The 27,980-nt window shown below is 32.7% G+C and overlaps 2 protein-coding genes across 3 annotated transcripts; one reads left to right on the forward strand and one right to left on the reverse strand.

Moving 5' to 3' along the window:
* The first annotated feature begins 5,298 nt into the window (after positions 1 to 5,298).
* Positions 5,299 to 25,713, forward strand: GluProRS (Glutamyl-prolyl-tRNA synthetase). 2 transcript variants are annotated; one of them, XM_074171313.1, is made up of 22 exons: positions 5,299 to 5,408; positions 5,457 to 5,819; positions 5,872 to 6,136; positions 7,023 to 7,342; positions 7,576 to 7,747; positions 7,813 to 8,046; positions 10,925 to 11,069; positions 11,170 to 11,417; positions 11,507 to 11,711; positions 12,019 to 12,237; positions 15,014 to 15,298; positions 15,777 to 16,230; positions 17,045 to 17,268; positions 18,073 to 18,264; positions 18,356 to 18,649; positions 20,156 to 20,308; positions 20,447 to 20,564; positions 20,990 to 21,256; positions 21,753 to 21,994; positions 22,112 to 22,272; positions 22,325 to 22,468; positions 25,491 to 25,713. In XM_074171313.1, the coding sequence occupies exons 1-22, from the start codon at positions 5,300 to 5,302 to the stop codon at positions 25,651 to 25,653; spliced, it is 4,977 nt and encodes a 1,658-aa protein (XP_074027414.1). In that variant the 5' UTR covers position 5,299; the 3' UTR covers positions 25,654 to 25,713. The 2 variants fall into 2 exon arrangements, with proteins under 2 accessions (XP_074027414.1, XP_074027413.1); XM_074171312.1 differs by having other exon boundaries at positions 12,019 to 12,236; positions 15,010 to 15,298.
* Sirt2 (Sirtuin 2) lies at positions 25,655 to 27,827 on the reverse strand. The gene is made up of 7 exons (XM_023171047.2): positions 27,650 to 27,827; positions 27,453 to 27,595; positions 27,279 to 27,375; positions 26,803 to 27,159; positions 26,394 to 26,586; positions 25,927 to 26,113; positions 25,655 to 25,870 (listed from the first exon to the last, which is right to left on the reverse strand). The coding sequence occupies exons 1-7, from the start codon at positions 27,666 to 27,668 to the stop codon at positions 25,736 to 25,738; spliced, it is 1,131 nt and encodes a 376-aa protein (XP_023026815.2). The 5' UTR covers positions 27,669 to 27,827; the 3' UTR covers positions 25,655 to 25,735.
* Between the last annotated feature and the right edge of the window lie 153 nt (positions 27,828 to 27,980).

Genomic DNA, 27,980 nt, shown 5'->3' on the forward strand with positions numbered 1-27,980 from the left:
ATACATTGTTATGTGTCAAAGTGTCTTTAAAATTTGAGATCATAAGCAAAAAAGCCAACTTCACATTCTGTTTGTAGAAAAATATATAATGAAACACAAGCAAACATGCGACAGGCAAAATTATTTTTCTAAAAAACTTCTTTGAATATACTTTATATAAAGTTCCATGTTTCTTGTCAAGTTTCCCACAATTTATAAAAAATTAGTACTATATAATATTGTTAATTTGAGATCATAAGCGAAAAAGCCAACTTCACATCCTGTTTGTAGAAAAATATATAATGAAACACAAGCAAACATGCGACAGGCAAAAGTCTTTTTCTAAAAAACTTTTTTGAATATACTTTATATAAAGTTCAATTTTTCTTGACAAGTTTCCCACAATTTATAAAAAATTTGTACTATATAATATTGTTATGTGCCAAAGTGTCAATTTGAGATCATAAGCGAAAAAGCCAACTGTATATTCAGTTTGTGGAAAAACAGGCGACAAGCAAAATCCTCCCTTCAAAAAAGCTCTTTGAATATACAGTATATAAAGTTCTTTATTTTTTGACAAGTTTCCCACAAGATATAAAAAAGTTGTACTATATATTGTTGAAAAAGCCAACTGTATATATATTCAGTTTGTGGAAAAACAGGCGTCAAACAAAATCCTTTTGTTCAAAAAAGTTCTTTGAATATACTTTATATAAAATTCCATCTTTCTCAACAAGTTTCCCAGATCTAGTATATAGGTAGTACATTTTTTGCCCTAGTCACCACGTAGATCAGCGCCCAGAAACGCACTTATACAGATAACTGACAACTATTAGTTAAACTTTTATGTATTGACAACAGAATTGAAATTTATCGAACCCCTAGTTCTGCCAAAGAAGCGAAGAATAATTTATCAATATTTCTGTTGGTTCTTTTATAAAAAGATGTACTCTGAGATCATAAGCGAAAAATCCAACTTTATATTCAGTTTGTAGAAAAATAATATAGTGAAACACAAGCAAACAAGCGACAGCTGACAAACTTACCGCTTCGGAGTCGACAGTGCAACAATAATTCATTTTCTCACAATATCATTATCACAAAGTACACACTTAAAAAACTCACCATTTCTTTTCGAAAGGTTGTTACATCAAACCTGGACTAGACTGGATTGTCTGTACTGTATGTAAGTACTTCACGCCCGAACAATAAAATTATAGAGACAATTGTGAATTCCCAAGCTTTAAATCTTTCTCTGGTATATCGACAGGTAGAATCTAATCTGAATTACCTAACCCCTCATCAACTAGTACCTACAATACCTATCTTCCCAATGCTGAACGTAAGACAATAAGATGGTTAAGTCGTAGTTGATCTTGAGATGATTTTTCAAATGGGAAAGGATTGATTGGCGGCACTGGTGAACATTTTTCCGCCGGTACCGGCGGCAATTTGCCGCCCAAATTAGCGGAAAATTACTTTTGTTTGTGATCTCACATTCCATGCGGATAATTACTTAGTAATTAATTCTGTAACTAAAAGAAATGTGGGATGTTTCATTGTAATTTTTCATTTTGGGTGTACTTTTGCGTGAAATAAAACTTGATAGGTTAAATTGGTGGTGTTATCCTGTGAAAGATATGGAAGAAAATCATATAACTTCGAAAATCTTAAAAATTTCTTTTCGATATATTTCACAATTCTTAATAGTCTAAACTAAAAAAATTAACAATGAGTCCGAACACCGTATACTTTCCGTTTATGATAAATTGAAAAAATAAACAGAAACACGTTGGACAACATTTTTGTAAAATGATAATTTTCCGTACTATCTCTTTAAATAAAAAAGTGAAATTCGCTCCTTGGACCCCAGAGCATACTACTCTGTATAAAAAATCTCTTGAAATCAATTTTCCCGTGAATGACAACCTTCAGAAGTAGAGGCTTGCGTTGGATAAGGATCAACTGGGTTTAACCCGTTAATGTGCGATTTCTATCAGGGGTCAGACGATAATACGCTGTGAAAATCTAATCTCTCAGTTTGATTGTAACTAATCCTTGCATAGTACTTGATTTAATGAATATCCTGTAATTATTCAAAAACCAACTAGAATGTTATATACTGATTATACCATACGAATAAAATAATTCATGTTGTGAGGTTAGGATATACTCATCATTAAAAAAAACAGCAATATACAGAAAATAAAATATATGTCATATGAAATAGAATGCCTAATATTATATTAATATGTAAACAATTGCAAAAGTAATATTTTAAAATAAACATGGAATGAAAAATAAAAATTTAATAGGAAATGGTAGTACCACAAGAATCGATAATTGAAATATAAAATAGCCATACGGAATAAAATGTATAGGTATACTAAATAAGTGAAAAACTGCAATGAACATACTAAAAAGTATATACAAATAAACATACATATATAAACAAAGAAGAATAGTTTTACCAATTCACTTAGATTTACAAATTCAATTGTGATATATAATACCTAAATTGTTATATTGTTTAATATTTATGTATAGAAATATTGGTTCTTATTTTGGATGTACCTATTCCTTCAATTTGGCTTTGAACTGGATCAGTGAAGCTGATAAGTGGGAACATAAATGTTATTTTTGCCACGTGTGTTATAATCATGAATATTTTTATTAAATGTTACGTACTTCTGAAAGTAATCTGGTGCTAAGAGGTTTATTATTTTGAATATGAAAATCATAGTGAAAAAAAACAGTTTGTTTTCCACTGAGAACCAACTGGAGTATATTTAACTTATTGAGATTGAACAGATATACAATGGATGAGCAGTAATCGAAATGTGGCTGGATGATTGAATTGTACACAGTGATTTAAGACTCAGTTGATAGATGTTGAGATATCCGAGAGAAAAAGAAAAAAGTTTTTTCGAATTTTTTTTTGTAAGTATAATCAAAATGACTATTGACGTTCAGAACATTATCTAAAAGTAGAGAAACACTGATAATTTTAGAGGTTTCTAGGTCTACAAAAAAGTCCGCGATGGCACATATGTCTATATTTTAGGGATAACCCACAAAATAACCATTCTTTATCCTTGAGAAATGATGACTTATTCAAGAAGCGATTTTAAGCAATACAGCATTAATCCTTATCTAATTAAGTATCTTAAATACATTGTGCATTTAATATAGATCAATATGGCCCTTTACAGCATGTAATTTAAATGAATATTTTCGAAGATATCACATATTTAAAATGCAAGGACATAGCGGTTGCGGCGGTACCGGCCGGCGGACCGGCAGCGCGTGCCTATAAATAGCGCGTCAAAGGCCGCGCTTCGCCCAATAGCACTTTATGATTAGCAGCGATCGCACGCGTTTAGATGTAGGTATATTTAGTATCAGCATTGCACCCGTGCGGAGCAGGGGCGAGTCGCTAGTATAATAAGAAGACTATGAATTGAATCGTTCTTGGTAACTTATTGTTGAAATTTCACGAAGAAAATACTCACCTTCTTCATTTCTGTCGCTGGGAGTATCCATCATCCAGTGGGAAATTATTTTTCAATGAAATAAAACATTATGATTTCATACATATATTAGAAGAATATTCAATTCTCAATGAAATTACACATGCGAGTGCGAATAATTCATTACAGATAGTGTTTTTTCAATATAACTAAAATAATTTTCATCCTTCAGAATGAACATTTCAATGTAAATTTCAATCATTTTTTTCAGTGCGGGTCTGTCGAAATTCTCCTATTCTGTATTTTTGCATGCACATATCTATGAACTATTACACTGTTACGTTTTTCCCCGATGGTTGGTCAATAATTGACTACACTGAATAATCAAACTTAACTTTATTTCACTTTAAATACAATAAACACTTCAACTAAAACTTCAACTATTATTTGAATGTCTATCGCCTTACTAAATCACTTCGCGAATCGCACTGTAACGTCCACTTGACTATCTCGATATGCTCGTTGCTAGCGTTTAAATATCGTAATCGAATGCCGTAGAAATTTCGCCGAAATTCCGTCGAAATCGGTAGCATTATTCTCGCTGATTCTAGAGCGGCAGGGAACATTGTGCCTTCGCGCGCTCTTAACTACGTCCCGTTTGGTTTATAGTTACCAGTGGCGGCAGGCGTTATTTTATTTCGGCCATGATTTACAACAATACTATATAGTTATTCCGTCATAATCCAACAAATCGAAATGATTGAAAATTATGAACCGGTATTAAAAAGGCAGACAGAATGAAATTCTTGTTCATATTAAACCATCCAATTTCCAAGAATTCATGTGATAATTCGTCGTCTCCGATGAATACCAAATGTATATCTGAAGCCCAATCGGCATAATCGCAAAATATTTACTTTTCATAAAATGTTGATAGTTTGTGGTTGTCCATAAATAATTTTAACGAGAAATAAGCACACTGCAATTTTTATTGAATTATAGAAGAAGTTTTGTTACTTTTTAAAAATTACTTTCAGTATTTGCTTCTAACCTAATTTTCCTACCTTCATTTCAAACATCTGCGGGATTATAAATGTATCAAATGAAAAATAAGTATTTTTCTCCAATGATATCGCAAACGTGTAGGCCAAAATATTTGATATTTCGTAAATCCCTTATATACGAACCCTGATTTAACTAACTTGGTCGGTAGCTGGTTGGCAAGTATGAGGTATCGTCCGATCCGTGCTAGATAAAAACTTGGACCTCGTTAATCTTTAGCTCTCACGAATTTCAAATTCTGAAGGTTATCTGATTAGGTTATACGACAGCTGGTTAACGGAAATACATTTCAATAAGACAAAATGATGATAATCGACAAAAGTTTTGAAGCAGTCATGGATTTTTCCTTGAAAGTTGATGTAAACGGGTTCAGTGGACTCGTCGTTGAATTTAAGAAAACGACGTTCGATTCAATGGCCTCAGCAACTAATGAATATGATGAGACATGACAATTGACATTAATGACAAGAACCCAAAGTGGCCAACTTAAAAAAATACTTGTGCTTCAAATGAAATCCTTATCTGATATCGTGTATATTTTTGATTCATCAACGAATTTGTCAACCGGTACCCAATTCCCCGAAAATTGAGGAATCACCCAACGATTAGCATTGCCGGGTAAAAATATTTTTACGTTAATATTGTCAAATGTCTAGGGGAATTTGAATTTGAAAAACAATAATCTGATAATTTTTTATTGGCAACTTTGAAGAAAAGTAAAATGTATGACGTCACTAAAAAATTTCTCCCCCCTGCTCCACTTACCTTTTTAAGAGTTACCAACGTGCATGATATTTATTGAAATACTTTGCGAATGCTGTAGAAATATCTGTTTAACAATTATGGTTGATCTTGACAATATTAAATTAACCTGCAATAAACAAAATCCGCCTATAGGTGAGAACGTGTTCTTTGATTTCTCGTACTTAAAATTTGGTATTTCAGGTGGCATATGTATTGCACTTCATGTGTTTCAACACCAAGGAAAGACTCCTACAAATGGTACTTTGAACATCTCCTGGGGAAATGAAACAGTACTTGAAGTATCAAATAGAAAAATACTTTGCAGAACTAGTAATGATTTAGCAAGAGCCGTAGCAAGGTTTTCATCTTCTAACCTTCATGGTACTAACCCAACAGAAGCTACTGAAATAGACCACTGGTTAAACATATCTTCATGTATTCTAAATAATAAAAGTGAAATAAATAATTCACTTGATATTATAAATAAATCTTTGGGTCCTGTCACTTATTTAGTAGGAAAACGGATCACTATTGCTGATTTTTCAGTATTTTGGGCTTTATATGGTTAGTAGTTAACAAATATTGATGTTTATAGATTACTCTCAACCGTTTTCAGTGAGTAAACAATGGAAAGATTTCTTATCGAAGGAGTCTTCACTAGTACATGTGAAAAGATGGTATAATTTCATAAAATCAGAGAAATCAGTTGAAAACACTTTGAACTATCTACCATCTGAAGTTATTGCCGGCCCATCAGATAAAAACAGTCGGCAGTTAGAAAAGTCTAAAGCAGGTAATAGAGCTCAAGAGGGAAAATTTGTCGAGTTACCTGGTGCAGAATTAGGCAAGGTTGTTGTTAGATTCCCTCCAGAAGCTTCAGGGTGAGCATTTTCAATATTTAATGAACACTAAAAATATTCTACACTATCAAATATGAAGCAATAAGTATTTTTCAATGTTAATCATTATTCAAATAGCCCTCAGAAAAATAGGGGTTCAAGGACCAATCTATTTCATCTATCAAAAGTCAATACTTTCATTTGAAAAATTTCTCATTGCCTATGAGGAGTGAAATGAGTTGATGAATGTTGAGGGTCAACTCATATCAACAAAAATAATTCCGGAAAGTGAGTAATTTTTCTGAAAATGGGTAGAACAATGTGAGTTAAGTCACTTTATCTAGGAATATATTTTTTACTCAAGCCCGGCAACAGGAGGGACTATGGATACAGTTTTACTGATACCAAAAAACAAGTGGACCAGTACACTGGCTATTATCTTGAATTTTATTACGAAATATAGTCACAAGCTAGATGGATCAACGACGTCAAGCTCTGCAGTTAGCAAGCAGTTACTTTCTTGATGCTTCCTGGAATTTACATTTCAGTTACATATCAGTCATATATCAGTACATATCAGTTTTCCAGGTTGAAGTGTACACAATCTCACAATGCCCAAGTAACATCGATTTGAGTCCTCAAAGAAATGAACAGATCAATATTCTCACAGACAGCCAGGAAATGAACGATATTTTTTAGCATAATATCGAGAAAAATGTTTAATTCAAAAACAAATTCTTTTTGATTTGTAACTTTTAAACCTCAAAAAGTCACTAAAGATAAGTATTTTTCTTCAAAAAATATCTCTGATTGAAATTCTTGAGCTTGAAAGGGATCATTTGAAGTGTTCAACAAAATATTGAATGGGAAATCAAGTCCTGAAATCCTCACTTCATTCTAATGGAAACTCTGGTTTTGAAAATTATAGTTATCTTCACATTGGACATGCAAAGGCTGCTCTTCTCAACCAGTACTATCAAGAAGCATTCCAAGGAAAGCTTATTATGCGTTTTGACGATACAAATCCTGCTAAGGAGAACGTACATTTTGAGAAAGTAATTCTTGAAGATGTAGCAATGCTGGATATAAAGCCTGACAGATTCACGCATACTTCTGAATACTTTGATTTGATGATTGAGTATTGTGAAAAACTATTGAAAGACGGTCGTGCCTACGTTGATGATACAGAAGCAGAACTCATGAAAACCCAACGAGAACAGAGGATTGAATCTTCAAACAGAGCAAATAGTAGGTAGTTTTAGAATTTAAGGGGTCACCAGTCACAATACAGTCAAAAATTGAAAATTCAATTTCAAAATGAAAACTGACCTTTCTGAAACGTTTTTGTCACCGGAGATATCCAATCGTATCAGAAGCTTTGGAGTAGCATGTATATTCAATGAATTTTGTTTTAATAATTCAATTGACTGTGTCTGAGTGAAAGAAGTGAAAAGTTCTTTGTTTTACTAAGTCTGCTTCAGGTTATCAACAAAATTTTGCCCTTTGGGAGGAAATGAAGAAAGGCACAGAAAAAGGCCAGAAATGTTGTGTGAGGGCCAAGATTGATATGCAGTCTCCAAATGGTTGTTTGAGAGATCCAACAATATACAGGTGCAAAAACGAACCTCATCCGAGAACAGGAGACAAATACAAGTAAGTTTGGCTTGAGTAAAATACTTATTTAATTAGACCATTTTCTTGAGAAATTGTTTTTTCAGAGTGTATCCCACCTACGATTTTGCATGCCCTATAGTAGATTCGATAGAAGGAGTTACTCATACTCTTCGAACCATGGAATACCATGATAGAGATCCTCAATTTTACTGGTTCATCGATGCTTTGGGTCTGAGAAAACCCTACATTTGGGAATATAGTAGACTGTGTATGACTAACACAGTACTTAGTAAAAGGAAACTTACTTGGTTCGTTAATGAAGGCCTAGTAGATGGTTGGTAAGTAATTGTAACATAAGAGTTCATTTGAAATTTGAGTAATATGAAAATTATGACTGACAGAAACCATATTTTGTCAGTTCAGTCCTGAACAGCTTTATGTATTTCATTTTATATTATATGGAGTAGATGAATTGGTTCTAGATATACGAAGTCTGTTCTTCACTAACTACAGACACGACTGAAGAAGCTATTGTATAGGGAAACTCGTTTTGAGTTTTTTGAAACTTTCACAGTAAAGTGAATACGTTATGGATTTTTATCAAACATTGGCCGATTCCATCGCAAATTTTATGCCTCTCACCAACAAAATAAACATGTTAAACAGCTAAAACTGTGAACAAATGTATGAACAGACGAGTGTACCTACATGAAAACAAAAAAAATTAAATTGGTAATCGAATGTATATAGCCAGCTAAATTTGAAGATTCAACTTATTTTTTTAACAGATGTTGTATTCTCAATGAATGCCAATTTTTTTAAAACAGTGATTTCTGCACATTTTTTTTAAAGAAAACATAAACAAGGGTAATAAACTCATTGTTAATGTAAAAGTTCCCGCAATATTTCAATTTTTATTTATTTTTTTCAAAAAAAACTTTTTAGCTTTCTACTTATCCATCATTAATCAAAAAATATGAGAAACTTCCAAAGAAAGGAAGAATAACTGCAGTGAAAACTTTATAAAGATATGTAATTCTATGGTCATGTAAAAGTAGTTGTTTCTAAGGAGTTTTTTCTTGAAATCTGTATGTTGACGATATAAAAATAGTGTGTTATGCAGATGATACCAATTTACTATCCATATTTCCAGAAGCATCACAGCTTCTGCTAACGAACTGGGGAAAACTTTGCAGAACCTCAATTACGGTAAATGGAACATCCACTTTGTGCATTTAGAAACTTGCGTTTCTAACAACTTAACCATGCCACACAGTCCCCTACGGCTCTGAGGAATGATTGATTCTCTACAGCCCTCTAGGACTCTAAAGATTTTCTTCAATTTTTATTTTTTTAAACAAAAGCATAGACACGCTACTGAGTAAAACTGAGAGGATTTATGAAGATATCATTTGGTGGTGTGAAAAGAATTGCCTGTTACTGAAACAAACAAAGATCACCTGTGTTATTCAAAAATACAGAAAGACAAATAACTTGCAATGATGAGGTAGAACTTTTGGGAGTAATTTTCCATTTTTCCAGCATTCGAATTATATTGTTCGGATGTTATATAAAATTAAATATGAATTCAAGAAATTTAATATTTTTAGAAAAGATTAGTATTTTTTTAAAAAAAGCAATTTTTTTATCTACTTCTCCATCATTAAACAATGTGTGGGAAACTTCCAAAGAAAAGAAGAATAACTACGATAAAAACTCTTGATAAAGATAATAATAATATTTCTTTATTTCATTATTTGAGTGTACAAAGGTTACATAAACAATTAAAAACATCAATATTTCAGTTACATTGGTACATTAAACAAGGACATGTCAACAATCACAAATTTACGTATACATGTATATATAAAAAAACATCAATAATATAGTTTTAAAATAAAAAATTATCATCATAAAAAGAAATTGTCTATGGAATAACAAACTTGTGAAGTAGGATCTTTTTCAGCCTTGATTTAAAAATATGAACATTGGAGGATGATTTTATATGATCATTAAGAATATTATAGAGCTTACAACCAATACAATAAAAATTTATTTAGTACAGAGATGTGCGATGAAAATAAGGCTGCAAGAGATTTCTATGACGGGTGTTATAGCAATGATTGTTATCTATTGCAAACTTATTTTTATTCTTATAGATATAAGTGCCGGCTTCCAGTATATATAAACTGTAAACTGTTAATACACCAAGAGTTATAAAATATTGACGTCAAGTGGTTCTCATATCAATACTTTCCATTATGCGAATTGCGTATTTTTGAAGAATGAAGATCCGATTCATGCAGGCACTGTTTCCCCAATTCAGTATACTATACTTCATGTCGGAGTGGAACTGTGTAAAGTAAGAAAGACATTTTTGCTGCACTGGTCTTTCATATACTTTATGCTGTAGCAACTACTTCTCAGCTTATTAGACAATAGTTCTATATGACTTGCTCATTGCAGATGTTTGTCAAAAATTACTCCCAAACGTTCTACCTCATCACTGCAAGTTATTTGTGTTTCTGTATTTTTGAATAACACAGGTGATCTTTGTTTCAGTAACAGAATTCTTTTCACACCACCAAATGATATCTTCATAAATCTCCTCAGTTTTACTCACTATTTTTATATTGTCAGCATACATATTTCAAGAAAAAACTCCTTAGAAACAACTACTTTCACCTGACCAAAGAATTACATATCTTTATAAAGTTTTTACTGTAGTTATTCTTCCTTCCTTTGGAAATTTCCCACACATTGTTTAATGATGGAGAAGTAGATAAAAAAATTCCTTTTTTTTTAAATACTAATCTTTTCTAAAAATATTAAATTTCTTCAATTTATATTTAATTTTATATAACATCCTAACAAAATAATTCGACTGCCGAATTTTTTTGAAATGATGACTATTAAGAAAAAGCAAGAGACTTTTTTATAGAAAATCATGGAGCAATAGAACCCTAATAATAGTTCCAGGGAAATTATCAGGAGATTGAATTGTTCGGTAGTTGTTTTCCACAGTAAAAAATGTATCTTCACGCAATTTTGTCGGCAGCTCAATAGTTCTGAATTACATTACATAGTTTGTGAACTTGGAGTTTGATGAGCATTATTAAGGAGGATTCATGCTCAAATTAATAGCCTTGCTATCTTTGGTTTACACTTTTCTTCTCCTAACCTATGAAGGCACAAATATCTTTTATCATTTTACAGGGATGATCCTAGAATGCCTACTGTACGGGGAGTTTTGCGAAGAGGTATGACAGTGAAGGGGTTGAAAGAATTCATTATAGCCCAAGGATCAAGTCGATCTGTAGTTGTTATGGAATGGGACAAGATTTGGGCTTTCAATAAAAAAGTGAGAAACTAATAAATGACTTCATTAACAGCTTTTCGACTCTTAGAATCACGTACAGTATTTTGTGGTAGTTAATAAAATTAATTAAATAATCGTCTAGGTAATTGACCCTATTGCGCCACGTTATACGGCTCTTGAGTCTACAGGAACTGTACCCGTTTTCATTAAGGATATCAAGGAGGAGTGCTTGAGAGTTCCTAAACATCCAAAGAACCCAGAGGTTGGCGAAAAAAATGTGTGGTTGGCTCCTAAAATACTCATTGATGGTGTGGATGCTGAATGTCTTAAAGAAGGTGAAAACACAACTTTCGTTAACTGGGGAAATATATTGATAAAAAAAATCAATAGGTAAGATGGAAGTTACTTTTCAGAAAGATTACTACAATCACTGCATCCCAAATAATTTTCTATGTTTTTGGTTTTTTTTCTGCTTATAGACAAAACGGCAAGGTTACAAGTGTTGAAGCTGTTTCAAATACACAAAATAAAGACTATAAGAAAACTTTAAAACTAACATGGTTAGCTGAGTTGGAAAAGGCCCGTTTCACACCTACCTGGTGCGTCTATTTTGATCACTTGTTGAGTAAACCAGTTCTGGGGAAAGATGAGGACTTCAAACAATATATTGGTCATGAAACCAGGGTGAGTGATATGAGTTCACTTTTTTATTTCATGAATTGAAGTTGTATTGTATTTCCGCAGATCTACTTGAATCACTTTGTTTCAACTCTCATCCGATTTATCTCACCAGTAACTATTACAAGTAGTTATTAGCTAATAATGTCGAGCCCTCTTCAGTTTATTTTGCAGTACTGTCCTAAGAACTCTTTATGTTGTATACACGAAGAGTGAAAGTTACATGTTCTTCTAAAACATTTCACTTTACATTCTAAAACTTTACATTTTCATGTGTTTGGGTACTAATCCGCCGCACAAATGTTCTTTCCAGAAAGAAGTTGAAATGATTGGGGATCCCGAATTGAAAGACCTGAAGGCTGGTGACATAATTCAACTTCAGCGCCGTGGTTTTTTCAGAGTAGATGTACCCTACAAACCTGCAACCCCAAATACCTGCAAAGAGCAACCAATTATATTATTCGCTATTCCTGATGGACATGCCAACGAAAATCCTTTGGGTAATGCGGAAGTTACGAAAACTACAGATAAGGTGGGTTATTTCAGTGTTTTTGGAATTTTCATCTACATTTTACCCAAGTTGTTTTCAATTGATACATTTTCGTTTGTTGTCTTAATTGCAAATGGGTCTGATACACCTTTCTTTCTAGTATTGAATAGTTGAATAGGCTACTTAGAGCGGGTATTGTTGAACCACGCATCTTTCGCAACATATGCGCAGTTACCTGTATAAAATGTTATGTGGGTGAAACTTTAAGGCTTCTTAATGTAAGAAATAACATACATGGTGAACACATAAATAGAAAACAAATAACACTAATCCAGGATAGCGGAGCATATTTTGAAATCAACAAAAATTATCATCAAAGAATGTCGCCAAAAATCGCTTATGTCATTTTGGCACGTAACAGGTTTATTTCATTTAAGTAACTGCGCAAATGGATCTCACCTGGTTTCCGATACTAAGGTGAGAGATTGAGGAAGGAAATATCAACCTGAACTGAGTTCGCAGGGAATACTCAGTGTGTTTTTGTAGAATGGCAAAAATGACATCTCGATAATTTATTACTTTGACATTTGTCAAAAGGGATACACATATTTTCAAAAGAGGTGTATTCTAAAGTAATTTTGCAGGTTTTTGAAACGGAAAAGGACTTTTTTCTGAGAGGTCATCCGTTTTGAAAAAGCTAAGTATTGAAAATGTTATTTTTTCCAATAATCATAAGCAATTCAATATAGATAATTGAAATTTTTTGTTGGTTATTTGTTTATTAAGTGAAAGTTTAAAAATAGTGAAAGGGTAAACAATCTATTGTGAACATCAAATGCAATTTTCATAATAATAATAATAATCTTTGTTTCAAGAATACGCCGACTATTACAGCTTGTAAACATATAACATAGAATGAAATAATGTCAACAAAAAAAAAGACTACATATACTCATAAATATATACATTTCTATAATTTGGTTTGGTCTAAATAGTCACTAAGACTATATGGTTCTAAATCTATGATTCCGTGTCTAACTAGATACTCAAAATTGGAAAAATATAAAATTTTCACAGATTCTTTGTTGAGATATTTGTGACAACCCTTAATTCATTTGAAATTTTGCTCAATTTGTTAGCTTGATAATCAATCTGTTTGTTTCATTTTAAGAATTCATCAATATGAAGTCCTGGAAATTTTGTGTCTTCTGAATATTTTATAGTATTGTTTTCAATATTCAAATTTTGGGGTTGTTCTATCAGTATAAGATTAGTTTTAGATTCATTCAAAATTAACCTATTCCTAGTGAACCATTCTTTTGTATCATTAAACATTTCCATACCTATTTTTACTACTTCAGGGTATGTTTCACGGTCTATTAATAAATTAGTATCATCAGCAAAGATTGTAATTGAATTGTGTGTTTGAATGATAACATAAATCGTTTATGTAGATGATAAATAACAAGGGACCCGCAATGCTTCCTTGGGGTATTCCTACTTTCACTGCCGCATTCTCTGATTCGTATGTTCAACCATGCTGGTTAATAGTTACTATTTGTTGACGATCTGTTAGGTAAGATTCAATCAATTTCAATGAGATTCCTCTTCTACCATATAGTTCTAATTTTTTTTATAAGTATCTCGTGATTCAAGCAGTCAAATGCCTTTGACAGATCTAAGAACATACCAAGTGCTGAATATTTTGTTTCCATTAAGTTTGTTATATTTTGAGTAAATTGACATATTGCACTGTTTGTTGATCTCTCTCGTAAGTATCCGTGTTGGTTATTGCTAATTATATTACATCAATATAGAAAATTTGTAATGTTATTACACATAGCTAGCTCAAATAATTTTTCAAAACTTGCTAGAGTATTTATAGGTCGATGGTTTTCCATAAGTTCAGAATCCCCCTTTTTATTAATAGGTTTCACTAGAGATAGTTTCAGTCTCCAAATTTCATGTGATATATGATATAATTTCACTTATGCTTAGCATACTTCTTTTCATCAAAGAAGTGAAAATTTCATAAAATAATCAATTGCAGTAAAAATGCATAATAGTAATGTCCAAAAAAAATTTATTGAGGAATTTTATGTTTTTTGGTGAATATATTTATGTTAATCTCAAAACATTCATATTTGTCTCAAAATATTTATTGGTGTGTAAGTGATACTGTGGGTGAGTTGCCATAGTCAGTCATTGCAGAGACTTCCAGATACTAGCTTCTTCCTCACAGTCAACGCCTACACCACTGAAGATGTCTGCCGAAGAAGCAGATGAAACAGCTCAGATTTTGTTTTTTCTAATTATTTAAACTACAACCGAGAAAGCCTGTGTTCTTATATTCCCATACATCATCTTGAGGATATACATATTGAGTTTATTTAGGAATATCTTGCATTTTAAATTGTTTCAGAAGATTAAGGTAATTGAATTTTATACAGAGTGAAAGAGTTTGGTTTTGCCGAACACTCATGTAGTAAGTAACCGTTGAAAATGGTTTAACAAAAACTTTGTAGAAATCAGACAAAAGTTATTTCCTTTATACTATATTCAAAATGAATTTCTACAAAATAAGTAGGTCATCAAACGAACCAATAAGGACTCATTTTCACAAATTTCCTGTATTTACTGAGTGAATTGTTATAGATTTTTATTTTTACCAAGAATTCCCATATTCCACATTCTGTAATTATTTACTTTTCATGTGTTTTCAATTCGAATTTGTTTCTTATCAATTGAAATATAATCTGATCCATGTTTGGGATTATTGGGATTAACTGTGGCTCACGATTAATTTTTTTCTCGGCAGAGCAAAGACACTTCGAAATCCAATAAAGAGACTAGTAAAGATGTTTCATCTTCCAAATCTCTTCTTCAAGTTAATAGTGAAATAATCCAGCAGGGAGATATTGTTCGCAAGCTAAAGGAACAGAAAGCTTCCAAAATCGAAATTGAAAATGCTGTGAAGATATTATTATCATTGAAGGCAGACTACAAAAACCTTTCTAACGAAGATTGGAAACCGGGTTGTATACCACAGGATTCTGGAGATTCCAATGATTTGAGTTCAAGAATTGCAATTCAAGGAGATAAGGTATTACATATTCAAAACTAGAAGGGTGGGTAGACTTGACAAAAACTCATGATTAAAATTCTGTGTTAATCAAGTTCATAAAAGAATTCAGTTATTTTAGATAGGCTCTTCCAGTTTGTTTCTGAAAAAAAATGTGGATTGTCTGTACATTTTCTTGAAGGCTTGCATTATTAATATTGTTATCTTCCCTTTGTTCGAAGTTTCTCATGCATTATAAGCAAATGGAGAAATAGAAAAGCTTTTTTCCTGAACTGAATAGATATGTGAACATGTCTGGAGAAGCTATTGTATAGTGAAACGCTTGTTGCAGTTTTGAAAATTGTTTAGTGAAAATATCGCAGTAAAGTGTTACTTGAATATGACTAAATTTAATTGATTAATAATTTTGAATTATCTGTCCGATATGCTATTTTTGATTTATTGAACTACCTTTAGTATCCACGTTCATTTTTATTTTCATACTATTTTTTTTTCATAGGTGAGACAGCTGAAAGCTCAAAAGGCAGACAAATCCACCATAGACGTTGAGGTTAAGAACCTGCTCAAACTGAAGGCTGAGTACAAGTCTGCCTGCGGCAAAGACTGGGTTCCCTCACCGGCAGCTTGTCTTCCAAAAGTAAAAAAAGAAAATGTATCGCTAGATGAAAATGAACTTTTGCAACGGATAGCAGCTCAGGGTGACAAAGTTCGGAATTTGAAGAGTAAAAAGGCTGACAAAGAAGATGTCGACGTTGAAGTGAAAGCTCTTTTGGCCTTGAAGGCTGATTACAAGGCTCTTACTGGAAAGGATTGGAAACCTGGCACAGTTCCCAAACCTGCGGTTGTGTTGAATACATCTGAACCTCTCTCAAATGTATCTAGCTCAGTCGATGAAAATACACTTCTAGAGAACATCGCCGCACAAGGTGATAAAGTCCGGCAGTTGAAAGCAGGTAGGATCATACGGCAGCAATCATTATGCTGAGATTACCTAGTCCAATAGTTATTGAAACCCTGATATTGGATGTAACTTGCCGATATTGAATTAAAATCTGTATCAAAACTCAATAATACAGTTTTCACCATGAGATTTCAACTATAAATAAATGTTTATGAAACTGGGAAATGTTTCGCTGTACAATATATGTCTCAAGGAAAAATGATGATGTATTGTCTATCAAAACACCATTAATAATAAAAAACTTACTGTAAAAACAAACTAGTGAATTTCAAAAAAGGGGTGGAAAGGAGAAAATAAAGTAGGGTATATATTGAAGGGTTTCAATTTATAAACTATTTTTTACTGGTTAATTAAGAATGACATTTTTTGAAGATTGCACTTTCTATAGACAAAACCAAGTTTTTGGTAATATATTTCTTACATATCCTAATGTTTTTTCAGTATGCAATAAAGGTGTGTTCATGGTAAATTTTCATCAGGAATAATTATGCACTTTGAACTTAAAACTTGTATGGCTATTATAATTCAGTGATTAATTGATGATGATTTACCAATTAATATTTGGTAAATGCAAAAACTTCCAGTTATCTTAGTGCTGTTGTGCTTAGTGTTGTCTTCTGAGATCAATTTTCTCATATTGCTCACAGTTAAAATTGATGTTTGCTATCTAATACGTCATTAAAAATGAATAAATTTGGAATAATAAAAAAACTATTTAAAATAATCTCTATTTAAAATTATCTGTCAACTAATACACACATAATTTGGTTGTATATTCAATTTGAAAGTTTTTTTCCACTGTTTAGATAAAGCAGATAAGGCAAAGGTAGAAGAAGAAGTGAAAAAGTTGCTTCAGTTGAAAGTGGAATTCAAATCAGTGACTGGAAAAGAATGGAAAACTAATATGAAGCCCGAAACTAAATCAGAGTCATTGCCTGTTGAAAACGAAGTTGCTAAACTAAACCTAACAAAGAAAATTGGAGAACAAGGAGACATCGTCAGAGACTTGAAGTCGAAGAAAGCTAACAAAGTGAGCATGAAAAGAGGATTATCAGTTTTCATTGATTTCAAGAATAATCAATATTTATAATAGGAATATATACAAACGGAGTCACCAACTAGTAGAGATTCTAGGATACACCCAACATTACCAGATATGGCGCTAAAACAAGATGTTATCGAGTGTGTATTGATTTAAATTCTGTTGGTGACTCCGTTCGTATGTGTTGTTCCCTGTTATCGACAACAGGTGTTGCCCATCTTTGCACTTGGCTGCACCACGCTGGTGAGGCTGAAAACCCGTGTCCGCAGTTTACCTCCCCTGTTCTGTCAATTCTCTTGATAGGAAAGTGTTTTCGATTTTTCATAAAACGATAGTTCCAATATACAGGGTGTAATATAAGTACGTTCAAATATCCAAGTGACATTATTGAGATGATTTTAACAAAAAAAGTATGCAAACTAGTGCCTGAAATTGCTTTGTTTCAGATTTACAGGGAGTTGAAGTTGATTTTTTTTAGCAATAGGACCTTCTGCTTTTTCTGATTTAATTTCATTATTAAAATAATTCCAAAAAACTCGCGTTCAAAGATATAAAGATATACGTAGATCATACAAAAAAGATGAAACATAATAATAATATTGAATGATTAATTTGTGCAGTCATTGAGTAACCTGGCTCTTAACCTTGGAAAATTTCTCAAGCTATCAACAATCTTCATAGCCCAATACATTTATATACTCTGGAGGTGGGAGTTGAAACAGTTCAGGAAACAAATTTTTCAGGAACTTTCAGTGACTTATAAAGAAAAAATTGACCTTGTTTATCTTTCAGGAAGAAGTTGACGTAGCTGTAAAAATGTTGTTAGGTCTTAAGGAAGAATATAAAAATTTAACCGGAACTGATTTTCCTGTATCTGGTAGAACACCAGCAAAACCTAAGGAAAACAAGCCACTTTCAGCACAAAAAGAAAAAGTGGTGAAACAAAAGGCTGCTACCAAAGAAAAGAAATCGGTTGATATCGGTGTAAGTCTTTGAATAAACCTTTATCATATTATATATGTCAACTAGATGACCGCCTTTTATAGAAATATTAAAAAATTTGCTTTTATTTCAGGTTGAAGAAAGTTCCATCAAAAAACAAACCCGACTCGGTTTGGAAGCAAAGAAAGAAGAAATCCTGTCGGACTGGTATTCCCAGGTTATTACTAAGGGAGAAATGATTGAATATTACGACGTGTCTGGTTGTTACATCCTCAGGCCATGGTCTTTTGCCATTTGGGAAGTTCTCCGAGATTGGTTTGATGAAGAGATAAAAAAGCTTGGGGTTCAAAACTGTTACTTTCCAATTTTTGTGTCTAAAACTGTATTAGAGAAGGAAAAAACTCACATTGCGGATTTCGCTCCAGAGGTAAGTCAGTAGTAGTTTAAACGCCATTGTTATGTTTACACCATGCAGTATTCCTTAAGTAGTCAGTTCATTGACAGATCCAAAGATCGAGAGTTTAAATTCTCCTTGATGCACTGACGTCGATGGTAGTTAGGGATGGGTTTTTTAAAGGTAAAGGTTTATGTTTAGGAAATGATGTTGAAATATAATTTTAATAACTATCGAGAATGTAATTAAGGTATAGTTATTTTTTCTTAGTTGGTCATACAATGGGTCTCGCATTACAGTTTTCCTTTCCTGTTGTAAGCAGATATTGAAATTTTCCAAATAATCAATTTTGTTATTCTTTTGAGAATATTTAAACATTTTTTCATAACTGTAATTATTTAAGAAATTGTAGATTTTGATGAATTGATTTAAACATTTTATTCGAGTTTAAACATTTTTGGCGTCGGAAGTAGGAATACTCCCTATTTGTTTGGTCATTGAACCAAATATGTACGTCTTTTCATTTTCCATAATAATAGTCATCAAGTTTTTTTTTATAAAATGCATAGTTTCTTCAACTGAAAATATCAAAAAACTTATATGATCTTTTTTGTTTCTAATGAAGAAGTGAACAAAACAGTTCATTAGTTTTGGCGTTATTGCTATTTATATCTATTCAAAAAGTTGAAAATATTTAAAACTTCCATGGAATAACTTTTGTAAATCTTAGTAAATACTATAAAAACTGTCGATATGCATTTTTCAAGAAGTCAATAATTCAGAAATTATTTCTGTATTATTATTACAGAATAGGGCACTGAGATGTCTCTGTAAAGTCAAACCCAGATAACCGTGCAGGAACTTGTTCACTGCCAATAAAATTTTAACAGTCACCGCACTATTTATCTTAGAGACGGTTTGCCTTATTTATATAAACATAAATTGAAGTTCAACTTTGCTTCTACTCCTTATGTTACTCATAATAGCAATTATACCTTTAGACTTCCCATCCCAACTTTGAATTTAATCAGTGATTCCATATACTATAACGGTGGTAAGTTTTTCACTCATTCACCATTAGAAGTGAGATCTGCAAATCTAAGCAACATTCATTTCAAAAAGGCGGTGAAGAACCTACTTGTTGATAGCCCGTTTTATAGTTTGTACTATCACTTTATACATGGTGGTGTTTTATCTATACATTTTTAGAACTTTTTTATATTTACATTTATATATTTTTGGAACTTTTTTATACCTACATTTATACTTTTTTAGAACCTTTTCTATATTTACATTGTATTTCTTGGACTTCGTCAATAATATGCAAATCTTTGGACAATAAAGTATATTTTGATTTAATTTCTAATGATAGTTCAAAAATAATTTGTGGTAAGAATGAAAGACCACTATTCAGTTTAAGTTTGTAGTAGTGTGACTGGTGGTAGTTACATGTCGAAATTCACCTGTTTCAAAACTGTCAAGCTCTTCAACTTCTACGTAGTGCTTGTTATTTTTATTGGATTGGGATCTTGTTTGTAGGTAGCATGGGTAACAAAATCAGGAGATTCAGATATGGCAGAACCAGTTGCGATCAGACCAACATCTGAAACAGTTATGTATCCTGCATACGCTAAATGGATTCAGTCCTACCGAGATCTTCCTATCAAACTGAATCAGTGGAACAATGTTGTGGTAAGTTCCAAAAGCAAGAGAATTTTTTTCTATAATAGAAATACATTGCCTGAAAAATGTTCATTAGAATATCAGTACTATTCACTAAAAAACTTATGTGTGCGCATTTATATTCATTAAAATTGATTTAATTTCAAGAGATGGGAGTTCAAGCACCCGCAACCGTTTTTAAGAACAAGAGAATTCCTATGGCAAGAAGGTCATACTGCTTATGCTCTCAAGGAAGAAGCAGATGTTGAAGTTACTACTATACTAGGTGAGTTCAAACCAAATTACAGTAAAATTTTTTCAGTTGAATCTAATTTGGTACTATCAAATCATTTTGGCTGTCCACTCCTCCAACCAAACTGCTGTACTATAATTTGGTATATTTTGTCTCACCGAATTGGTTTTACATTTTTTTATTTTATAATTTTGAATTTGGCAATGAGCTGATCGCTGAAAACAACAATTTAATTTTTCATTGACATATTGAATTGTTCTTGAACATTTTTCAAATATGAAATTTGAGTTGCCATGGATTGAAGAGAGTGAAATTGTACTTAATTATTATTACTTGTTTGAAACCTCTGACTTGTTTTCTATATTTGAATAGTAATGTACTAGTAGAGAGTAGAGTTATTTGCCCAATTACCAATATTGGGTATAGCATGATTTTTTACTATAACGCTTTTCTTTTAGATTTGTATGCACGAATATATACCGACCTGTTGGCAATACCGGTGGTGAAAGGCCGCAAAACAGAAAAAGAAAAGTTTGCCGGTGGCGACTACACATTAACAGTTGAAGCTTTCGTGTCTGCCAGCGGTAGGGCTATCCAAGGAGCCACCTCTCATCATCTAGGTCAAAACTTTGCAAAAATGTTTGATATTGTCTATGAAGATCCTGAAACTCAAGAAAAGCAATATGTCTTCCAAAATTCATGGGGATTTACAACAAGAACAATTGGTAAGTTTCTGTTTAGACCAACATACTTATATCCAGAATTCCTACTTATTTTGGCATGAGTTTCATCAACGTTTTTAAAGCCGACTTTTACTATCAAAATAACTTATGACTTAATCTTCTGCGGAAAATAATAATAAAGGGGGACTATTCCATTACAAAATTTGAATATCAATTCAAAAGAAATATAATTAGTAGTGTTTCACAGTTTGCATTTTTTCTATGACTGTGGCATTAGTTGTTAATATGCAATCACTTAGAATCGCATAATTTTCTGAAACCAATTTCATTTCTGACTGCATTTTATAGTTTTTTCAAGATGTGTTGTGTTAATTGTAAAGTATCTTTTCTACCTGTCATTTTATAATACTTTGTAGTCAGCGATAGTCCCTAATTAGAAGCATTTAATGTTTCTTGGGACAATATACTGAATTGTATTTTCAATAATTAGCGAACTCTTCTGGTGCATAACTGATTACAGGTTTTACTATTTTTCTAGGTGTGATGATAATGATCCATGGTGACAATCAAGGTCTAGTTTTACCACCAAGAGTGGCCTGTTTACAAATCGTTATTGTTCCATGTGGTATTACGGCTGGGTTGTCTGAAGATGCTCGCAACAAATTACAAGAATCTTGTGATGACTTGGAGAAAGATTTGAAAACTGCGGGAATTAGGGTAAAAGGAGATTATAGATCGAACTACTCTCCTGGCTGGAAGTTCAATCATTGGGAACTCAAGGTACATCTATTCAAATTACATTATTCTCAGTATTTGTACCAGATATATTAAATGTCTTTCATTGGTGTAGATTTAGTAATGAGTTGAATCGTTGTTTGAAAACCCTTAATTTTTCAGGGAGTTCCCATTCGTGTGGAAATTGGACCTAAGGATATAGAAAATAAACAGTTGATTGCAGTGAGGAGGGACAATGGGGAGAAAATAACGATATCCCGAGATAATGCTGCTCAAAAATTAGTAGATTTACTTCAAGAAATACAGAGTAGTTTATACAAGAAGTGAGTTCACAATCCTAAAAAGATTTAAAACTCAATAAAACTTCAATTTCAGAGCATGTAAGGATCTGGAAACACATAAAGTTATTGTAACAAACTGGTCCGAGTTTTCGCCAAATTTAGAAAAGAAGAATATTATCCTGGCACCATTTTGCGGTGATATCTCCTGCGAAGATAAAATTAAAGCAGACAGTACACGGTAAATTTAATTTGTTTTATATGCTTCTCTCCCGAAACTAATTAAACTGATATAATAACTTTAGTAATCCCAAAAAGCATGATATATTTATATAGAGACAATGCAACAAAAGAGCTATAGAAATAATATTATACCATTGCCCTCCCATATTCAAAGGCCTAAATGTGGCGATCTGAAAACATATCGTGACGTCACTTTGAAAATATACCTTGTCTCTCAGACGAGAATCGCTTTAGAATGTTGAACAGGTGAGCAAACTGAAGAACCAACTCGATCATACCCACCTAACCAGCAACTGATTCCGTTTGAACAGAGTACATCCACTTCACTAAGAACAGCCTAACCAGCGGCAACAACTTCTTCTCAAGGTCTTCCAACTTTTGATGGATAGACAATTTGAGGCAGCAGCTAATGCCTTTGAATGGACAGAAGAGAAAGGAGCGACTTCATTAATGGTCAGGCACTGGCGCCTAATACTCTACAAATTATCAAAAAATTGTGGAAGCTCGAAGAATGTGTTATTGATATCTTGAAGAAACAAAGCCAACTCAGTAACAGACATCAACAATAGCATGAGACCTTGCAGGAGTATGGGGCAAATATCAAGAAACCAATCAATTTGGCTCATTGGAGGTCTAAATTAATCTGAGTAAATCTTAGAGACTCGTGGAGAAGGCAATGCAAGAGGCTCGAATAGACCCATGTAACTGTCTCTCTAAGCGACCTCAGATCTCAGTAAATAATCTCAAAACATATACCTTGGAGTACACAAAAACAGAAGAGACTACAAGAGTTTTTTTGGGTGTACTTCCTCGAGTCTGAAATTACAAATCTGACACCGGAGTCACAGAACACTCTAAGTACAGGGTTAGGCTAGGGTGTTCTGTGCTGGAGTCCAGGACAAATTCATGACTGAAAGGCCCTTGAAAGAGCAGATTTGGAGAAAATTGTATGGGTAATAAACTCATTCCAATCATATAAGTCGCTTGGGCTAGATGGTATTTACCCAGCAATGCTAAAAAAAATTCTTGAAGAATTTGTTATCCTCAGAGCGAGTTTGTTCCTGAAATATATACTGAAAACAGGGGGACTGATTAAGCCCACCTTTAATCCAATATCTGAAACAATCGGACAGGTCTCAGCAGAGGTCTTGAGACCAATCAGTCTCATGCCTTTTTCATTAAAGACATTAGAAAAACTACTTGACAGGCGTGTTAGAGACAAAGCACTGGCTACCAAACCTCTGCGTCGGGATCAATTTGCATACAGATCAGGTATGTTGACAGAAACGGCTTTAGGTCAAATCACAGAAAAAGCAGAATATGCTTACAATAATGCTTGGATGTAGAGGGCGTATTTGATGATACGTCTTTGGAATCAATCAAGGATCAACAACACAAGTTGTAGGTTGAAGCTGCTTGCTGCTTGCAACAAGTACAAACACATTGTTAATGTGTTTGTACTTGTTGTTTGTCTTTCATTTTTTTACATATCTCATGTTGTAAGAACAACCTAAAGAGACGAATATATTATCTATCTATCTATCTATCTATTACCATGAAAGGCCAGTCTTGAAACAATGGGACATTTTCATCACCTCTCAAGTTATAAAAAAATATCTGTCTCTGAAATTGAGACTATGTTATTCAATTAGCAGAACAGTGTTACTTACTTTGATACTGCCAAAGCTGTCACAGAAGCAGGTTAGGCATTATCTTTTCTGTCGTAAGCTGTGTGCATGGTGAGTTTACTTCTAAATACCAACTGTCTCAGCCATTTGAAACCTGAAATGTTTAAATAAACCAATACACTGCTTCTAACAAATTTTTGCTTTAGGGTACTCTCGATTGATAGGACTTGTAAGTACAGGAATATCTTTTCTTTTTTACCTGTATGTAAATAGATAATTTATTGACGTAATCAATACAGAGTAGGATTATTTACGTTTAGGTTTTCCTACTGATGATAATGCTAATAATTGAGAAGGCTAATAGAAAATGGTTCAATATTGCCAGCCTACAAGCAATGAAGGATGATTAGTATACACAACCATCAAGGGAGAAACAATAATGGCACGGGTAGCAAGGGGTCCGCAGGGGGCGGTTTTGTCCCCACTCTTACGGAAGCTTCTACTGGAAGGAACGTAATGGACATAAGCACTAATGCTGGCCATGGGAGCTTTAACCAGGCATGAGTATTGCCTTTACACCATGGTGGTTAAACCCATGATAACAAATGCATCTGGTCACAAAAATGAAACTAAGCAGGGCGCAAAGACTTGCATGTTTGGAAATAATGAAAAACACAACTGCAGCTGCATTGAAGACACTCTTGAATATTACTGCTTTACATCTAGTAATAACAATTTCGGTCATTATTCCTGAAACTATGTATTGAAATTTGTTAAAAATGTTTGCACTTCTTAGGGCAATAAACCTATTTTTCTCCCCAACCCCTTGAATTGTTGCCGTATGTTTAATGAACACCCTGTGTGTTTTTGTAGGTTTTTTTTATATATTTCAATTTATTTTGAAAATTGTATTACATAAATTGGGGTTAGGTGGAAGAATTATTTCTGTTTTGTGAACACGACAGAAAATAAACTTCGCCCTTTATTTCCATATATGAACCTTGGTTTTCTAATATTTATTGTATTCATTTGAATGTGGAAATAATAAAGACGACTATTATTATTATTATTAATAATAATAATTATGAAAAATAATATTTCTTTTGTGAAGTTGTACAAATATAATTTGTATTTCTTTTATAGTGTTGAATTGAATTAATTTCAATGAAAAGTACATTTAAATACACAATTACATATTATGAATACATGGATATTCTTCAAATGATTAATTTCCCTAAAATCAAGTAGTTTTGTTAGGTTTATTCATATATTTTTATAAAATTTTGAAATATATGCAATCAATGAATATTTACACTTTTTTTATATGTCCTATAAACTTCTGAATTTTAATATTAAATAATTTTTATGAAATTAAATTTTTTCTTCATTTAGCGATGATGGTGAAAATTCCGAACCTGGCGCTCCGTCAATGGGCGCAAAATCACTGTGTATACCGCTGGATCAACCAACGCCCATCAAGAAAACAGATAGATGCATTCACCCAGAATGTCAACGAAAACCTCTCTATTATACATTGTTTGGAAGAAGTTACTAAATTGTAATATCAACGATTTTATTTATTTGTAACTTATAATAAAACGTTTTTGACACAGAACGTTCATTTTTTTTTATTTCATTCAAAGTTTTTGGAGTACCTCCTCTACCAACTCTTCCTCTTTTTCAGGCTTTTCCTCCTTGACTTTTTTCTTTTCCTTCTCAGCCTCCTTCTGAATCCTTTCATGTTCTTTTTCACACAATTCTCTCAATTCATCCTGAAATGAAGGAATATATTTTGAAAACGAAGTTTCTAAAAAAATGTATCACATACACCCCATCCTAACTTATCTGCCAGAAGGCCACAACCTTCATCACAATCTCCCAGCCATAACACATCTCTAGAGTTATCCTCAGAGTCAAAGTCCATTCCTCCACCAATACCAAGCAGAGCCATTACTCCGGAACGGTGGCCGGCCTTTTCCCGGTTAATCAACAGTCTGGGTATATTTGATGATACTCTAAAAAAGCAAGCAATTGAACTACAAATTGCAATTCAAATTTTAACCAGATATATTTAGTAACCTATAATCTATTAAATTGAAGACAAAAGTTTACTGTTGATTTTATCTTCTTTAATACAACTTTGATAAATAATGAAAAGATAATTAGATAACTAAAGTCTTTCAGAATATTTACATGAAAAAATAATGAACATGCAAAATAATTTTTATAGTATTCAACTTGGTAGTATCTGAAATATGTTCGAAAATTAAACTTGCATGCAGAAAACATGATTACCTGTCTACTAAAGATGCAAATGGCTGAACAGCTAGAGAAGATCCCAAAATAATAAGCAGATCACACTTTTTGAAGTCTTCAACAAGTAGAGTGTGAAATTTGGTTGGTAAAGATTCTCCGAAAAATACTATATCTGGTTTTACAATTCCAGGGCATTTTTCACAGATTGGGATGTCGTTTTCAAAAATCTTTTCTGAAAATAAATAGTTACGTTCAAATAAAGAATAACTTCTAACACAGATTCAAGCATGTCATCTTGATTCTTGAAGGTTGTAAACACAAGACTTGAGTATAAAATTAGTTTAGAGGAAATAAAATACTTTTCTGATAAGTGATTTCAAAAAAATACAATAACAAAATATCACCATTTCTTCATAAGGAATCATTTAGTAAACTATACTCAAGTTACCTTTTATCCAGTCTTGTGTATATTCTTCTCTGCACTTCAAACAGTGCCCTGTGTGAAATGTTCCGTGAGCCTCTACAATTTTGTCTCCTGGTAATCCAGTAGCTCTCTCAAGAGTATCTATATTTTGGGTGTAATGCCGTAGAAGCATGCCTTTGTCATGTAACATTTTTATGAAATAGTGAGAAATTGTGGGTTTGAATGTACCAGGATATAATTCCTTAGCCAATTCAAAAAAAGGTTTTGGATTTTCCAGGAAAAAATCTAGCTCAAAAATTGCTTGTGGATGAGGTAAGTTATATTTCTGCAGATTGTGGTAAAGACCAGTACCTGGTGATCGAAAATCTGGAATACCAGCAGCTAAAAAAAATATTTCTGCATATGTAAAGAAATTAGATATTTGGACAAAAGTTCAATTCGAAAAGCGACTTATAAAAGTTCTAATATGATTAAGTATTCAATGTGTCTGGATAACTCACAGGTTGATATTCCAGCTCCAGCCATCGTGATGATATTTTTACAATTTCTATTCTTTATATAATCGATAACACCATCTACACTAACATTATCTAATACCTAGAATACAGAAAACCAAAACATAGAATATGATCGACAAACAACTGAAAACATATTAATGCATTCCATTTAGATACCTTCACTTTTTCTGAATCTGCCTGGTCTTCTTTATCGTAAAACCCTAGCTTCTCGGCTAGGTACCGTCGTAAATGATCCATACTCATTCCAGCTGTACTATCACTAGAACTAGAAATTGATCCAGCCGACGCATCATCAGGAACTAAAACATCAATTTTTGAATTTAAGAATACTTTTGTAAATTATAACTAGGAACCTTTAGATCCTGAGGACATAGTGAAATAGAGTAAATATTTAATTCGGAGAAGAAAATATGAGTTTATTCAAATCAAAATTAACTCCAATTTATTTTACATTTGTTTTTACATATCTTGCTTATTTGTTATTCACAACAAATTTTCTAAATAAATAACCAATGACCATTGACAATTGATAGACGTAGATGTAAGCACAAAGCACGATAGGTGTTCTCTGGATGAAAGACGTAAATTTAAACCACAGCAACTGTCATTACTGTAGCTTAAAAGTAATGACACTTCAGCCAGCTAAGGAATAATAGTCTCTATACACACGTGTCTTAAGGATAT

The sequence above is a fragment of the Leptinotarsa decemlineata genome, unplaced genomic scaffold, assembly GCF_025532065.1.
Source record: "Leptinotarsa decemlineata unplaced genomic scaffold, Ldec_3_MD MMD2_tig00000010_RagTag_RagTag, whole genome shotgun sequence".
Taxonomy (NCBI): domain Eukaryota; kingdom Metazoa; phylum Arthropoda; class Insecta; order Coleoptera; family Chrysomelidae; genus Leptinotarsa; species Leptinotarsa decemlineata.

Excerpts from the sequence above, each read along its gene's own strand:
- Sirt2 (XM_023171047.2), bottom strand. Across the intron at positions 26,114-26,393 it reads TTTGCATCTTTAGTAGACAG|AGTATCATCAAATATACCCA; the intron begins GTAATCATGTTT and ends TTGCTTTTTTAG. Across the intron at positions 25,871-25,926 it reads CAGATAAGTTAGGATGGGGT|GATGAATTGAGAGAATTGTG; the intron begins GTATGTGATACA and ends CCTTCATTTCAG.
- GluProRS (XM_074171312.1), top strand. The coding sequence starts at position 5,300 with ATGATATTTATTGAAATACTTTGCGAATGCTGTAGAAATATCTGTTTA. Across the intron at positions 17,269-18,072 it reads AGTCGAAGAAAGCTAACAAA|GAAGAAGTTGACGTAGCTGT; the intron begins GTGAGCATGAAA and ends TTTATCTTTCAG. Across the intron at positions 22,469-25,490 it reads ATTAAAGCAGACAGTACACG|CGATGATGGTGAAAATTCCG; the intron begins GTAAATTTAATT and ends TTCTTCATTTAG.